This window comes from Bos indicus, chromosome 20 (genome assembly GCF_029378745.1).
Source record: "Bos indicus isolate NIAB-ARS_2022 breed Sahiwal x Tharparkar chromosome 20, NIAB-ARS_B.indTharparkar_mat_pri_1.0, whole genome shotgun sequence".
In the NCBI taxonomy this organism is placed as follows: Eukaryota; Metazoa; Chordata; class Mammalia; order Artiodactyla; family Bovidae; genus Bos; species Bos indicus.
The window spans coordinates 59,126,890-59,144,568 of NC_091779.1; the positions used below are offsets into that span (position 1 = coordinate 59,126,890).

At 39.7% G+C, this 17,679-nt stretch overlaps 1 protein-coding gene across 2 annotated transcripts in view; it reads left to right on the top strand.

Annotated features, from left to right (window-relative positions):
* The window catches only part of DNAH5 (dynein axonemal heavy chain 5), a 329,281-nt gene that overhangs the window by 196,917 nt on the left and 114,685 nt on the right, over nt 1-17,679 (top strand). For both annotated transcript variants that reach the window (XM_070774842.1, XM_070774841.1), the window contains exons 50-53: nt 802-1,025; nt 4,205-4,403; nt 7,466-7,638; nt 17,054-17,184. In XM_070774842.1, the coding sequence (XP_070630943.1) occupies nt 802-1,025; nt 4,205-4,403; nt 7,466-7,638; nt 17,054-17,184 (727 nt within the window). The remainder of the gene's footprint in view (nt 1-801; nt 1,026-4,204; nt 4,404-7,465; nt 7,639-17,053; nt 17,185-17,679) is intronic.

Sequence of the window (17,679 nt, forward strand, 5' to 3'; positions counted from 1 at the left end):
CATGTGTAGTATGTCAGAAATCATCCAAGAAACACTAGCACAATCGATAACCATATTTATTTAACTGAGTAATGAAAATGAGTTTAGAAACTGATTATGGAATCTTTTCAGAGAAAGAGTGTAAAGTTATGCATGCGTTCGTGTTAGGTATTAATTTACCATCGCTGAAATTGAGACTGAGGAAAAACTAATTAGGATTACCCTAATTAACTTCTGGCAGACTAGAAGGTCTTCTTAGCGCCCTAGGGTAGTGGAGTTGGCAATATCTGCCTTCAGTCACAGCAGTGGGCAGAGGCTTGAAACCAATGACACCAGACCTATCTAAACTCGGGAGAAGTAAATGGACCAGAATGAATGACTATTATCACTTTTAATTATCCTTTTTGGCCTGGAAAATTTTGCCTATAAAGTAAATCAAAATATATTATAATGCATGGAATGGCAACAAAAGAATGAACTAATAATCTTAGAAGATTCGTGAGACCTTTCTTTTTCTTATCTGTCCAATGCAACTTTATATATTCATCATTGTTACCCATTTAATAATACTGAATTAGTTCAGCTAGAGTTTTCAGCAGCATTTCTTAATCAGCTTTTCAGTATTTGAATGCTAACTCACTTGAATCTATACCTACTTTTTAGGTTTAACCCCCCTCCCAAATTAATTAATCAAAATTTCTTTAATATGTGGTTAACTATTAAAATGTGTCCTTGTATTTATATTCTACATTACGTTTTTCATTTTAATTTAGTTGATTTGAACTGTCAGTCAAAATGTTGCGACTTTTTTTCCTCTTTCAGGTGTGATTGGGGTAGGTTATTACTGTACCCAGAGGGGTTTCTCAGAAGAAGTGAGAGATTGGGTGACGAAGTTGGTGCCCCTGACACGTCGACTATGGCAAATGACTAAGATTAAAATGCTCCCAACCCCTGCAAAATTCCATTATGTTTTTAACCTTCGAGATCTTTCTAGGATCTGGCAGGGAATGCTGAACACTACTCCAGAGGTTATCAAGGAACCAGACGTAAGTGATGCGTAAGAAAGTAGAACAAGTAACTTTGTTATTTATTATAAACTCTAAATATTCTTAGTAATGTAATTTTTATGGGCATGAAAATATTTTGAGATGTTTTAGCATGGATATTTTTTTCTTTTGTGGCTTTTTACTAATGTAAAGGGAAAGTATGCCAAATGTTTTTCTTAAAAATTCCAATTAAATTTGGTTTATGTTTAAGGAGACAGTGTATACTATTATTTTCTAATGAGTAGAATAAAAGGTAAAATTAATTTTGTTTTTCATCATAATTTTCTTATACTAAACAATGGCAAAAATGCCTGTTGATTTTATTATGTCTGTCTTCACATTATAAACTTCACATTATAAACCTGATCTTTAACTTTAAAAAGTAACTATCTTTTTTTTAATTTTAATTGGAAGCTAATTACTTTACAATATTGTATTGGTTAATTATCATTGATTATCAGTGAATCAACGATAAATATACATAGATCCCCTCCCTCTTGGGCCTTCCTCCCACCCCCTCAACCCACCCCTCTGGCTCATCTCAGCCCCAGGCTGGGCCCCTTGGGTTATGCAGCAGCTTCCCATTAGCCTTCTGTTTTACATATAGAGTATACATTTCAGTGTTACTCTCCCAGTTTTCCTCACCTCTCCTTCCCCTGCTGTGCCCACAAGCCCATTCTCTGTGTCTGCGATTCTGTTCCTGGCCTGCAAATAGGTTCATCAGCACCATTTTTCTAGATTCCATATGTATAGTGGTACATGTATGCAATGGAATATTACTCGGCCATAAAAGGGACAACTTTGAATCAGTTGAACTGACTGAACGAATTTGAGTTAGTTGAACCTAGAGCCTGATATCCAGTGTGAAATAAGAGAAAAACAAGTATCATATATTAATGCACATATATGGAGTCTAGTAATTATCTTTATAAATGAACTTTCCAAATTGAGGGATGAAACCACTTTTTTTGGTTAGTCATCCATGATCTTTCTTTTCCATATAACTTGATGCACTAAAAGAATTACAAATATTGGTAAAACTGAAAAGAGGCAGAAGAGTAGAAATTTCATTTGACAGAAAAATGAGCATTTGTACAGACACTCAAATATAACAGTTTCTAGCACTATAAGAATTCTCTTTGGACTAAAAGGAAATTCTAGTGTGTAAAAATCAGTATGTATGTAGTATGTAAAATTGTAAGGTATATAGTTCGTAAAAATGCAGTACTTTTTTTTTTTTTTGCTGAAGGGCCTATGTGCTTAGGCTAAGACAACACCAGCCTCTTTTTCAGACTTTGATGGTACTGAGGTGGAAGTTAAGCAAATAGGTTTTAGGGACTTCTCCACATAAATGCAGAGAGACAGTTGAAATGTCAGTCAAACTGTCACAAGCAAATCAAGTGTGGATGGTAAGAAAAACCCAGCTTTACCGCACATAGTCACAAAGTAGGTAACTTCACTGGCTGACTCCAAGACAAGACATTTTGGGGAAAACTCACTCTCCTTGTTACAGAGAATTGGGAGTCATTTTAGCAGTAGTGAACATGTAATTTAATTTTTTCCCTCAAAGTTACTGACAAATTAATGGCATCGTGGAATGCTGCTATGTTGTACTCAGTCGTGTTTGACTCTTTGAGACCTCACGCACTGTAGCTCACCAGGTTCCTCTGTTTGTGGAATTTCCCAGGTAAAAATACTGTAGCAGATTGCCATTTCCTGCTCCAGGGGTTTCTTCCCAATTCAGAGATCGAACCCATGTCTCTTGGGTCTCCTGCATCGGCAGGCGAGCTCTTTACCACTATACCACTATACCACCAATATTACTTTTTAAGTACCTATTTATTTGGTGCTGATTTTAAATCAGCATTAACAGTTCCAGCAGTTGGTTTGTCATGAACTTTTGTCTTAACCATGTCATTAAATATATTTCACTAAGCTTTTATTTCCTGGCAACCAAAGAGCATTTGATCATTAGTAATATAATGGCTTCCTTGGTGGCTCAGACAGTTAAGAATCTGCCTGCAATGTGAGAGACCCGGGTTTGATCCCTGGGTCGGGAAGATCCCCTGGCAAAGCGAATGGCAACCCACTCCAGTATTCTTGCCTGGAGAATACCATGGACAGAGGAGCCTGGCAGGCTACAGTCCATGGGGTTGCAAAGAGTTGGACATGACTGAACGACTAATACTTTCACAGTATAATAACTTAAAAACCTTCTATCTTGAAAAATGTTACCAAGTTAAGAAATTTGCACCAGTCTTTCATATCAAATAAGATACTTAGACAAGCTTTGTTATTCTTGCTATCAGAACAGCTGTATTGAACAATTAATTCTCTCAACTTCCAGTTAACTTTGGGCCCTGGAGTATCTAGATGAGGTGACAGATAACCCAGATATTTTTTGTAAATTTTCTCCACAATGTGTTAAGTAAATGTATCTTTGTAATTATCTCAGTTGCATGCACGAGAGTTGTTTATACACAACTTTTACACTATGCTCTGGCCATAATGTAGATGTCTTATCCAAACAGACTAATTTGATCGGAAACATAAAACTTTTATGTAGAATATTAGTTTGTTGGTCATTCAGAATGAATTAGTATTTTATCTAGGAATGGTTTTGTTTTAATTTAAGGGCTGAAAATGAATACTTTTTATTTACTATCTGGAGAAGAAAATGGCAACCCACTCCAGTATTCTTGCTTCGGAAGGTCCATGGTCAGAGGAGCCTGGTAGGCTACAGTCTGTGGAGTTGCAGTCACAGACACGACTGAGTGACTGAACACAGATGAGACCAATTTGAAATGAAGCTCAGTATATTTTAACTTTTTATTTTATCTATTTTTTAACAGGACAGTTATATTTCATGGACAATTTTGTATCCTAAGACTGTGCATTCCTGTACAAATGCCAGTAACATTCCCCACATCATTTTTGCACCCAAGAATGTCCTTTTTTGGTGATCACATACCAAATGAAAACCATTATTCCAGGATTTTTTTCTAAGGTGCTCCCAAACCTGTTGCTCACATTAAAAGGAAACCAGTAATGTTAGCCTTAACTTTAAAAAATGTCACATTCTAAATCAGGAAGGAGGGTCCTCTATGATACTGCCCACTTGAATTTCCAACTCTGACATAACGGGAATTAATAACGCATTTAAACGATGCTTTTGACAGGAACTGTTAAGGCTGTGGAAGCATGAGTGTAAACGAGTTATTGCTGATCGCTTCACGGCATCTGATGACGTGACCTGGTTTGATAAGACTTTAGTCAGCTTGGTGGAGGAGGAGTTTGGTGAAGAGAAAAAACTCTTGGTGGATTGCGGAACTGACACTTACTTTGTGGATTTCTTGAGGGATGCACCTGAAGCTACAGGTAAACTATTGAAGCAGAATTTGAAATCCTCCAAAGGGATATCCTTTGCCAAGTGACGACCTGATGCGAAGGGACGACTTGTTGGAAAAGACCCTGATGTTGGGAAAGATTGAAGGCAATAGGAGAAGGGGCGGCAGAGGGTGAGATGCTTAGATAACATCACTGACTCAATGGACATGAATTTTAGCAGTCTCGGGGAGATAGTGGAGGACAAAAGAGCCTGGCATGCTGCTGTCCATGGGTCACAGAGAGTCGAATATGACTTAGCGACTGAAAAACAGCAAAGGGGATATCTGATGACAGAGGTTTAGTTCAGGGATGTTGAGTTTCTGTCTAGTGAACTTTGCTGAAACAAGCCTGAGGCATAGTAGGTGCTCAATAAATATAGAAGCATGTTGTTGCAAATTTCCTCCACAATGTGTTAAGTAAATGTATCTTTGTAATCTTTGATTAAGAGTAACCATTTTGTTACTTCATGGGAAATAGATGGGGAAACAGTGGAAACAGTGTCAGACTTTATTTTTTTGGACTCCAAAATCACTGCAGATGGTGACTGCAGCCATGAAATTAAAAGACACTTACTCCTTGGAAGGACAGTTATGACCAACCTAGATAGCATATTCAAAAGCAGAGACATTACTTTGCCAACAAAGGTCCATCTAGTCAAGGCTATGGTTTTGCCAGTGGTCACGTATGGATGTGAGAATTGGACTGTGAAGAAGGCTGAGCGCCAAAGAATTGATGCTTTTGAACTGTGGTGTTGGAAAAGACTCTTGAGAGTCCCTTGGACTGCAAGGAGATCCAACCAGTCCATTCTGAAGGAGATCAGCCCTGGGATTTCTTTGGAAGGAAAGATGCTAAAGCTGAAACTCCAGTACTTTGGCCACCTCACGCGAAGAGTTGACTCATTGGAAAAGACTCTGATGCTGGGAGGGATTGGGGGCAGGAGGAGAAGGGGACGACAGAGGATGAGATGGCTGGATGGCATCACTGACTCAATGGACGTGAGTCTGAGTGAACGCCGGGAGATGGTGATGGACAGGGAGGCCCGGTGTGCTGTGATTCATGGGGTCGCAAAGAGTCGGACACGACTGAGTGACTGAACTGAACCGAACTGAACCGTTTTGTACATGTCAGCCTTGGTTATAAAGGTTGAGTTGGGAGGCAGGGTAGAGCAGAAGACAGTGAACAAGGCTTACAGCTGGCGTATAGAGGTAGATTTGAGAAATGGGTCTCCTGTACCTTAGCTGGGCAAGCTTCTGAACTTTCTTGAATCTCCTGCCTCTACTTTTATAAAAATGGAAATATTAAAATATACACCCTGGGTCCTGTGGGGATAAATGAGATGGTGTCTGTAGATGGCTTGGCAGTCTGTGTCTTGTACTCACTGTGAGAGGAAATATAGCAAAACTATGATTATTCCTTGAGTATTCCCAGGTGTTGAAAATAAAAAGGAAAACCTCACATTCCCTGAGAGGGCCATTGAATATAATTAGAGGTGGGTGATGGGGAGGCAAGATATTGTGGTTATGGTTCTGTGAAAAACTGAGATATACTGTATTATTTTTTATGAAAAGAAGTGGTGCTCCAGTTAATTTCTTTCCTCAGAAATAACTGAGCTTAAGTAGAATATTTTTCTTTCATTTAGAAACCTCTTCTAATACTGAGGATGAATATTAAGTTACTTTTCATATTCAAAAAGGCATGTTTAAGCACTTGCTATTTATATCTGTTAAATGGTTGAAAATGACTAGGCAGCCCCTTACTAGATTTGATAAGGATGTATGTGATCTGTCAAGTTTCTGAGTAACAGTTGAAAAGGATGTTTATTGCTGGCTATGCAGTTGGACAGATCTTTTCAGAGAAAGAAGCTGATACAGTTTATTTTAAATCAGGTCACACATATCCAAAAATCATGTAAAGGTAGGAGCGTTATAAGGTGATTAGAATTTATGTGTTTTATTTCCTCTAATTCAGAAGGATAAGTAATTGTGTGTCTGAGGTGCAGGGTACAACTCCAGCATTTTGGGGTGGGCCTTGGGGGTTTGGGTGGGGGTGGGGTGAATGAGGCTAGAGGCAAATACAGAAACTTTTGTGTCTCCAGCACACTTTGTTTCTCAAAGCTTGAATGGAACATTTATGAAATAACGAAGTGCCTATTGAAATTCAATTGGAGAGAGCTTTGCAAATAGACCAACCTTATTATGCTAAATCAATTTCCTTGCTTTGTCATAAAAAGGTTAATATAGTTTGTATTAGGACAGGGTCAATTGAAAGTAATTATGTACTACTAGATTTGGACGACTCACTCTTCTAATACTCAGTGAATTTCTTACTTGTTATTAGTATATTCAACTAATGTTAACTGATAGTGAATTTATATATGCCAAATTTAGCTCTTTCTTTGGCATTATGCTTTATAATCATGGTTGGAAAAGTGTTAAGCTGATACGTGTCTCTAACTTTTAAAATAGTTGATTTAATAATTTTCCCAGTGAAATAATTCAGTGTTTAAATTTTTTTAACACACACAAAATTTTTTTTAATAACAAAAATAATTTTTTTCTGTTTTCTCTCAAAATTCACTTCTATCCTCACTATTAACTTAAAATTTCCAATCATAAAAATTTTCTAAGCAGATGCAGTGACCTTTTTCTTTTTATTCTTATTAAAAACTCATTTAATTCTCTCTTTTGTGGATTTTGACATTAAATCCCTACTTTTTCGATCTTCATTTTGACCATTAAGTGAGTATTTCTGGGAAGATCCTTGAAATGCCAATGGTCTATTATGAATATAAATGAAATTCAATGTATGTGACATTATTTGAAATTGACCCTTTGTAGACAAGAAAGAATTAAGACTGTGTATGATCACAAAAGTTCTAATGCTTTGACTATTGTTTGCTTTCTTTTCTAAAAATATATACTCTGGCTTTTAGGTAAAAATCAGTATTATTCAGTGCTAAATGGTAAAGCTATGAGTGTACTAAGTTAGGTTGAGGAAGTGGTAAAGTCCAGTGATTTGGAGAAACTTAGTTGATTTTTCTTTCCTAACCCCAGGTGAAACATCTGAGGAGGCTGATGCTGAGATGCCCAAAATTTATGAGCCTGTTGAATCTTTTGATCACCTGAAGGAGCGTTTGAATATGTTCTTGCAGCTCTATAACGAGAGCATCCGTGGTGCAGGCACGGACTTGGTGTTCTTTGCAGATGCCATGGTCCACTTGGTCAAGGTCAGTGGCCACGCCCAGTAGCACCTCCCCAGAGTGACAGACACTTGCCTTTACACCAGACTTTTCCCCCTCCTCTTCAATTTTCCTCTTCTAGGAGAAAGTTCAGTTTAAAAATAAACTCAGTGCTCTATTCCAATTTAATTTCTGAACTGAATGCAACATGTCACACCTATAGGTTTAAAATCAGAGCGTGTGTACTTCAAATGTGTGATATGATAATTTTATTCAGTGTTGCTATACTGCTTCCAGCTCAGTGTTTTCACTCCATAGAATGAATGTGGTTGACATCTGAGTCAGAAGCACAGGCACAAAGCCTGCTTCTATTTTGCATCCTGCTAAGGAGAACGGTAAAGAGTGGGGCATTCATTTTGAGGACATTATACTAAGTGAAATAAGCCAGTCACAAAACCACAAATACCGTTTGAGTCCACTTCTACCGTACCTAGGGTAGAAAACTGAGAGACAGAAAGAGTGGTGGTTGGTAGCAGCCAAGGGAAGGAGCATGAGTTGTGTTTAATGGTACAGAGTTTCATTTTTGCAAGATGGAAAGTTTTGGAGATGGATGTTGGTGGTTGCACAACAATATGAAGGTACTTAATGGGATTGGACTATGCCTTTAAAAATGGTTTGGATGGGAAACTTTATGTTGCTTATATTTCACCACAATTGGAAATAGTAATTAACAATAATGCATAGATAATTGACTTTCAGCTGGGATGAAAATTCTGTTAAATGATACCCACCAGGAAAGTAAAGTTTCCTCTCTACTCTATCATGAGTCATTTAGGTTTCCAATCACTGTAATGATGGATATGATGGATTCTCAAAGGATAGAAATAAAAGATATTTACTTGACCTAATTTGTGGGTGGTGGGAGATAATGCTGTTAAAACCCTGTTGATACTCTCACTTTGTTGATGTCAATTATTTTTTCAGAATACATCCTTTTCATTAGAAAGGATGGGGCTGTCTTCCGTTTCTTAGGCTTATCTATGAGGAACGACCTCATAATTACAAATTGTCACCTCTAATAATTATTAAATCTTAGAACTGGAGACAATTTCAGAGGTTATCTAGTCAGTTCTCCCTCTGAAAAATTAAGGAGTGTGAGGAAAGCATTTCTATAAGGCTGGACTAAGTCAGGGAGAAGAACAACAATGAGTAAGTCCTGGGGTTGGATGTCCCCAGCATGAGGACACTTAGCTTGGAAACTTTGAATTCTCAGAAACTGAGACATCTCTATTGAATTATGACTGCAAATGTTCTTCCAAAACCAAATATAAATAACATTTTGAAATTAGTTCCTAGTTTATAGTTGAGTTAAATGTTTCAGGAAGAATAGAGGTACTCTCATATTTAGTTATTGAAAGGAAGAAGCCAAAGAATAACATTTTCTAAGTAAATAATATTAAAGGCAACTTCCTGACTAGGTATCTATTGGAGACAAAATCTGATTGGCTTTGGGGTTCCACAACAGTTAGAAATGAGGTTATCTATGTTAATCTTTTGTCTGAGGAAGTTCTCTAGAACTTTCCTTTTTCTGGGTTTTACAGCACAAGTGTGTGCTAGTCGCTTAGTCACGTTCAACACTTTGTGACTTCACGGGCTGTAACTACCAAGCTCCTCTGTCCATGGGATTCTCTAGGCAAGAAGACTGGAGTTGCTCTTTCCTTCTCCAGGGAATCTTCTCGACCCAGGAACTGAACCCAGGTCTCCTGCTTTGCAGGCAGACTCCTTACTGTCTGAGCCACCAGGGAAGCCCACAGATGAAGCATCTCCTCATTTTGTTTGGTTATCACACTCAAGGCATGTGTGCCGCAGCCCGTGTCCTGCGCTGTGTTTTCCCCTCACCCTCAGCCTCTAGCATGCGTCCTCTGGGATTAGCCAAAGAATCTGTGATTGGAGTCTTTGAGCTAAAATGCCTTATTTCTCACGGTTTTCTAGGCCCACTCTCTCACCTACACTCTCGTTTACTGTGTACCATTATATCCAAACTCTGTCATGTGAGTGTGAGCCTTGAAATAGGTAACTTAGCTATAAAGCATGATAGAAGCAAGGGACAGGACTGAAGATGCAAACTGCAGCAACACAGGATGTGGTCTGAAGCCAAGTGTGTTTCTTAGTTCCTTTCTTTATTAAAATGGTGGTTTCCGTTTGAAACCAAGAATATTTCTGCAAGATGTCTTTTGCCTCTTTGATTAAAGTTCAATTTGTGGTGTGTATGGTTTGTCGTATCCCTTGTGGGTGGTGTTCGATTTAGGGTGTAATTCAGAGAAATCAACTGCTCATGATTAAACAGGTCCTGATTCCAGAGGATCTTATCAGTGCTACATTCCCAGCAGGTGTCTTCTTGTGTAGAATTCATCTGCTTGTATTTGACTTTTTTACCAGACGGTAAGCTCTATGAGGGCGGATACCCAGTTTATTCCCTTCAGTATTCACGGGATGGAGTACTGCTGAGACAGGCACCCTTGTGGTGCTTGATAAATAGGTTGAGAGTTGAACCAAGTCCCCATTATGGCCCTAAACATCCTGTCTTCCAATATTTCCATAGCTGGTATTGAAGTTCCCACCCTGATGAGGACCCCTCAGGCATTTTGCTGATTCTGAGACTGTGTGTATCCCATTCCTTATTCTTAAAATTTAGCCCAACTCCTGCCCAGTGTGTCACCTTCTTTGCATGATAAACTTGTAGTTACTGTTCAAGATCTGGAGCAAATTCCCAGCTCCACATTTAAGATGCCTTCTCAAGCAGTGTTGTTTCTCTTGCATTTTTTTCCTCCAGTTGCTATCATTCCTGCCCACCCCAGCATTCACCACAGTGCTTTACTGCATGTTTCTATTAATAGGTTTCTCTCCTCTACTAGAGTATGAGCACCTGCAAGGCAGGATGGGAATTAATATGTTTTAAAATATGTGCTACAGAAATTAAAAAATGAATATCTCTATCTCACAGTCTGAGATGGTGAGACGAGATAGCCCCATTTGAAGTTCTCACTTCACTGTGTTTTCTCTTACAATTTCTGTTTTCAACTAGATTTGAGATTACTTTTAAAGTATTCTATTTGTTCATGTATATGTTCACTTGTCAAATGTGTTTTAAGGGCTTCTCATATGCTAGAAGGGGCTTCCCAGGTGGCATGCAGTGATGAAGAATCCACCTTTCAATGCAGGAGACATAGGAGACATGTGTTCGATCCCTGGGTTGGGAAGATCCCCTGGAGTAAGACATAAAAACCAACTCCAGTATTCTTGCTTGGAAAATTCCATGGACAGAGGGGCCTGGTGGGCTACAGTCCATGGGGTTGCAAAGAGCTGGACATGATTAAGCCCCTGAGCAAGTACGCAGATAGTGCTAGAAGATGGGAACAGACATTTTTAGTTTCAGACCTAAGCCCAGTTGCAGGAAAAGTTATTGGGATGAAAGTTTCCAATACCTACTTAGTAATAATTATTTAACCCTTAATATATTCACCAGCATCAACTAAAGGAAATGGTTATTGAAAAAGTCATGTATTTTGGAAAAGTTAACCAAGAAAAGACATAGGAGACTCTGGGTGGCTGCAGTAACTTCTTACTGCTTTATCTATGCCTCTTGAGGTAACACCAGGGAAAGAATATGAATACACACTGGGGAAATGCCAAGAATTCTTGCCTGTACCGTTCCTCCCCTGCCTGTAACAACTTAAGAGGGAATTACATGGAGAAGATGATTAGGAGGCTGGAAGAGCAAGGTTCTACCAGGTTTGGTGGAACCAGGTTCTCAGGTCCACAACGGGAAAGTGGACTTCATTTCATTGGGCTCACACTAAATTGGGAGTCTAATCCAAAAGCAAGAGTAGTCCCAACAGGAGTTGAGTACAATGCCTGCCAGTGGAGGGAATCCTGAAAAAGGATGTTCAGATCAGATCAGATCAGTCACTCAGTCGTGTCCGATTCTTTGCGACCCCATGAATTGCAGCACGCCAGGCCTCCCTGCCCATCACCAACTCCCGGAGTTCACTCAGACTCACGTCCATCGAGTCAGTGATGCCATCCAGCCATCTCATCCTCTGTCGTCCCCTTCTCCTCCTGCCCCCAATCCCTCCCAGCATCAGAGTCTTTTCCAATGAGTCAACTCTTCGCATGAGCTGGCCAAAGTACTGGAGTTTCAGCTTTAGCATCATTCCTTCCAAAGAAATCCCAGGGCTGATCTCCTTCAGAATGGACTGGTTGGATCTCCTTGCAGTCCAAGGGACTCTCAAGAGTCTTTTCCAACACCACGCTTCAAAAGCATCAATTCTTTTGCACTCAGCCTTCTTCACAGTCCAACTCTCACATCCATACATGACCACAGGAAAAACCATAGCCTTGACTAGACGAACCTTTGTTGGCAAAGTAATGTCTCTGCTTTTGAATATGCTATCTAGGTTGGTCATAACTGTCCTTCCAAGGAGTAAACGTCTTTTAATTTCATGGCTGCAGTCACCATCTGTAGTGATTTTGGAGCCCAGAAAAATAAAGTCTGACACTGTTTCCACTGTTTCCCCATCTATTTCCCATGAAGTGATGGGACCCAATGCCATGATCTTCGTTTTTTGAATGTTGAGCTTTAAGCCAACTTTTTCACTCTCCTCTTTCACTTTCATCAAGAGGCTTTTGAGTTCCTCTTCACTTTCTGCCATAAGGGTGGTGTCATCTGCATATCTGAGGTTATTGATATTTCTCCCGGCAATCTTGATTCCAGCTTGCGTTTCTTCCAGTCCAGCGTTTCTCATGATGTACTCTGCATATAAGTTAAATAAGCAGGGTGACAATATACAGCCTTGACGAACTCCTTTTCCTATTTGGAACCAGTCTGTTGTTCCATGTCCAGTTCTAACTGTTGCTTCCTGACCTGCATACAAATTTCTCAAGGGGCAGATCAGGTGGTCTGGTATTCCCATCTCTTCAGAATTTTCCACAGTTTATTGTGATCCACACAGTCAAAGGCTTTGGCATAGTCAATAAAGCAGAAATAGATGTTTTTCTGGAACTCTCTTCCTTTTTCCATGATCCAGCGGATGTTGGCGATTGGATCTCTGGTTCCTCTGCCTTTTCTAAAACCAGCTTGAACATCAGGAAGTTCACAGTTCACATATTGCTGAAGCCTGGCTTGGAGAATTTTGAGCATTACTTTACTAGCGTGTGAGATGAGTGCAACTGTGCGGTAGTTTGAGCATTCTTTGGCATTGCCTTTCTTTGGGATTGGAATGAAAACTGACCTTTTCCAGTCCTGTGGCCACTGCTGAGTTTTCCAAATTTGCTGGCATATTGAGTGCACCACTTTCACAGCATCATCTTTCAGGATTTGGAATAGCTCAACTGGAATTCCATCACCTCCACTAGCTTTGTTTGTAGTGATGCTTTCTAAGGCCCACTTGACTTCACATTCCAGGATGTCTGGCTCTAGGTGAGTGATCACACCATCGTGATCATCTGGGTCATGAAGATCTTTTTTGTTCAGTTCTTCTGTGTATTCTTGCCACCTCTTCTTAATATCTTCTGCTTCTGTTAGGTCCATACCATTTCTGTCCTTTATCGAGGCCATCTTTGCATGAAATGTTCCTTTGGTATCTCTGATTTTCTTGAAGAGATCTCTAGTCTTTCCCATTCTGTTGTTTTCCTCTATTTCTTTGCATTGGTCGCTGAAGAAGGCTTTCTTATCTCTTCTTGCTATTCTTTGGATCTCTGCATTCAGATGCTTATATCTTTCCTTTTCTCCTTTGCTTTTCACTTCTCTTCTTTTCACAGCTATTTGTAAGGCCTCCCCAGACAGCCATTTTGCTTTTTTGCATTTCTTTTCCATGGGAATGGTTTGATCCCTGTCTCCTGTACAATGTCACGAACCTCATTCCACAGTTCATCAGGCACTCTATCTATCAGATCTAGTCCCTTAAATCTATTTCTCACTTCCACTGTATAATCATAAGGGATTTGAAGATGAGCTCGATGAAGGACAGAAATTGTATGAACCTAACAGAAGCAGAAGATATTAAGAAAAGATGGCAAGAATACAGAAGAACTGTACAAAAAAGATCTTCACGACCCAGATGATCATGATGGTGTGATCACTGACCTAGAACCAGACATACTGGAATGTGAAGTCGAATGGGCCTTAGAAAGCATCACTACGAACAAAGCCAGACTTTATTTTTCTGCAGATGGTGACTGCAGCCATGAAATTAAAAGATGTTTACTCCTTGGAAGGACAGTTATGACCAACCTAGATAGCATATTCAAAAGCAGAGACATTACTTTGCCAACAAATGTTCGTCTAGTCAAGGCTATGGTTTTTCCTGTGGTCATGTATGGATGTGAGAGTTGGACTGTGAAGAAGGCTGAGTGCAAAAGAATTGATGCTTTTGAAGCGTGGTGTTGGAGAAGACTCTTGAGAGTCCCTTGGACTGCAAGGAGATCCAACCAGTCCATTCTGAAGGAGATCAGCCCTGGGATTTCTTTGGAAGGAATGATGCTAAAGCTGAAACTCCAGTACTTTGGCCAGCTCATGCGAAGAGTTGACTCATTGGAAAAGACTCTGATGCTGGGAGCGACTGGAGGCAGGAGGAGAAGGGGACGACAGAGGATGAGATGGCTGGACTCGATGGACGTGAGTCTGAGTGAACTCCGGGAGTTGGTGATGGGCAGGGAGGCCTGGCGTGCTGCAATTCATGGGGTCACAAAGAGTCGGACACGACTGAGCGACTGATCTGATCTGATCTGAATAGTGGTTTTCCCTACTTTCTTCAATTTAAGTCTGAATTTGGCAATAAGGAGTTCATGGTCTGAGCTACAGTCAGTTCCTGGTCTTGTTTTTGCTGACTGTATAGAGCTTCTCCATCTTTGGCTGCAAAGAATATAATCAATCTGATTTTGGTGTTGACCATCTGGTGATGTCCATGTATAGAGTCTTCTCTTGTGTTGTTGGAAGAGGGTGTTTGCTATGACCAGTGCATTTTCTTGGCAAAACTCTATTAGTCTTTGCCCTGCTTCATTCCATATTCCAAGGCCAAATTTGCCTGTTACTCCAGGTGTTTTTTGACTTCCTACTTTTGCATTCCAGTCCCCTATAATGAAAAGGACATCTTTTTTGGGATTTAGTTCTAAAAGGTCTTGTAGGTCTTCATAGAACTGTTCCACTTCAGCTTCCTCAGCGTTACTGGTTGGGGCATAGACTTGGATAACTGTGATATTGAATGGTTTGCCTTGGAAACGAACAGTGATCACTCTGTCCTTTTTGAGATTGCATCCAAGTACTGCATTTCGGACTCTTTTGTTGACCATGATGGCTACTCCATTTCTTCTGAGGGATTCCTGCCCGCAATAGTAGCTATAATGGTCATCTGAGTTAAACTCATCCATTCCAGTGCATTTCAGTTCACTGATTCCTAGAATGTCGACATTCACTCTTGCCATCTCTTGTTTGACCACTTCCAATTTGCCTTGATTCATGGACCTGACATTCCAGGTTTCTATGCAATATTGCTCTTTACAGCATTGGACCTTGCTTCTATCACCAGTCACATCCACAGCTGGGTATTGTTTTTGCTTTGGCTCCATCCCTTCATTCTTTCTGGAGTTATTTCTCCACTGATCTCCAGTAGCATATTGGGCACCTACTGACCTGGAGAGTTTCTCTTTCAGTATCCTACCATTTTGCCTTCTCAAAAGGATGTGTAACAAAACCCTATTAGAGATGGTAGCGATAACCCTGTATGCGAGACAGCAAAAGAGACACAGATGTATAGAACAGTGTTTTGGACTCTGTGGGAGAGGGAGAGGTTGGGATGATTTGGGAGAATGGCATTGAAACATGTGTAATATCATATAAGAAACGAATCGCCAGTTCAGGTTCGATACAGGATCCTTGGGGCTGGTGCACTGGGATGACCTGGAGGGATGGTATGGGGAGGGAGGTGGAAGGGGGATTCAGGATGGGGAACACACGTATGCCCGTGGCGGATTCATGTTGATGTGTGGCAGGACCAATACAATATTGTAAAGTAATTAGCCTCCAATTAAAAGAAATAAATTAAAAAAAAACCCATTAGATGCAGAGGTCAGGCTATGCCAGAAAACTTCCAACAGTAACAGAGAAGTGACCCCTTCTTGAGAAGTGAAAGTGAAAGTGAAGTCCCCTCCTTAGCTCCCATATAATTCTTGATTATTAGTTTAGAAAAAAAGCTGACAATACAGCAATACTGCAGGCTCAAACTGCAGTTAGGAGGGAGAGATAGTCATCACATGGAGTGAAAAATGCATCCAGGAGAATTCGACAGTAATCCCCTCTAGGTGGGGCTGGAGACCTGATGGTGAAAGTAATTCATTGAATACCAATAAAACCAAAGAATCACACACTTTTACCAAAAAAGTGACCCAAATGATGAGAAACTACTGAGTGGCAGAGAGTGGACTTCTGGTCTACCCATGATCACTTAGCTACCTTACGTATCACTGTCTTTGCCAAATAATATGAGTGTTTACGTTTATTCCTTTCAAATTCCATCATTTATACCATATTTTGGAAAATTTTTGCCTTGTATTTAAATTACATTAGTTTTCAAATGTGGGGGGTATTCTAATTAATTGTGTGTTGTGTATTCCAAGGATGCACATTGTTTAGAAATTTTCTGTTCTCTTTCCTGTCCTCCTAAATCAGATTGGCAAACTAAAAGGAAACCTCAAAGTCCCCTTTATTTCTCTCCTTGAAAACTCAGAGCAAGACACAGTCTGGGCTCTGCCTACTGTTCTGTACTGCTCTCCTCCAAGTTTCCTAAAAGTTACACCTCCCTACTCTCCACTGTTCTATTTCAGAAATGCTTTCATTTGTCCAAATAGTGTATCTTTCTATTCTGATCCTAAGACACCTACATCTTCTAAAATGCTTAAAAAGGCATATTTCATTTTATTGCCCATACTTCAATGCACTTAGCAGATAGTGCGGTTTTTACAATTGAAGGTTTGTGGTCACCCTTTGCCAAGCAAGTCTGTTGGTGTTATTGTTCCTGCAGCATGGACTCACTTCATTTCACTGTGTCAAGTTTTGGTAATTCTCATAATATTTCAAACCTTCTACCAGCAAAAAGATGATCATTCACTGAAGGCTCAGATGATGGTTAACATTTTTTAGCAATAAAATATATTTCAGTTATGGTATGTGCAGGTTTTTTAGATGTAATGCTATTGCACAGTTAATGGTAGAGTGTAAACATAACTTTCATTTGTATTGGGAAATTAAAAAAATATGTGTAACTTGCTTTATTGCAGTATTTGTTTTATTATGGTGGCATGGACTTGAATCTGCAGTATCTCCTAGGTATGCCTGTATTGAATAAATAGGAAAAAAGTGGAATATTGCACATTAAATGAGATGTACTTTTTCTTTTCTGTATTCTAGATCTCACGTGTCATTCGTACTCCCCGGGGAAATGCCCTCCTGGTTGGGGTGGGCGGATCGGGGAAGCAGAGCTTAACAAGGTTGGCTTCATTCATCGCTGGCTACACTTCCTTCCAGATCACTCTGACAAGGTAACACGCCTTCACTTTAATTAACCTGAAATGGATTTTGATAAATGGTTCTTAGAAGCCACTTGGAGTTAAGAATGCATTTATCTTAATGTAAAGGAACCATAATAGTTTTCTTTCTTGAATGTTGACTTATTGTTGTTTTCTTTCAACCTCTGTTGTAGACCACAGAAATGAAAATTTCACATGAATAATTTGTTTTAGAAACATTTCAGCCTCTTACTTCATCAATAGATGCCTCTTGGTTTTCATGTTATGCTTGATATGAGTATTATGTATATTCCTTTAGTGCATTTTAGAAGAAATTCATCCATTCTAAATGTTAATTTAGGGCTTCCACATGGCTCAGCAGTAAAGAGTCTGCCTGCCAATTCAGGAGATGCTAGATATACAGGTTCGATCCCTGGGTCAGGAAGATACCCTGGAGGAGAAGATAGCAACCCACTCCAGTATTCTTGCCTGGAAACTTCCATGGACAGAGGGGCCTGACTCTTTTTG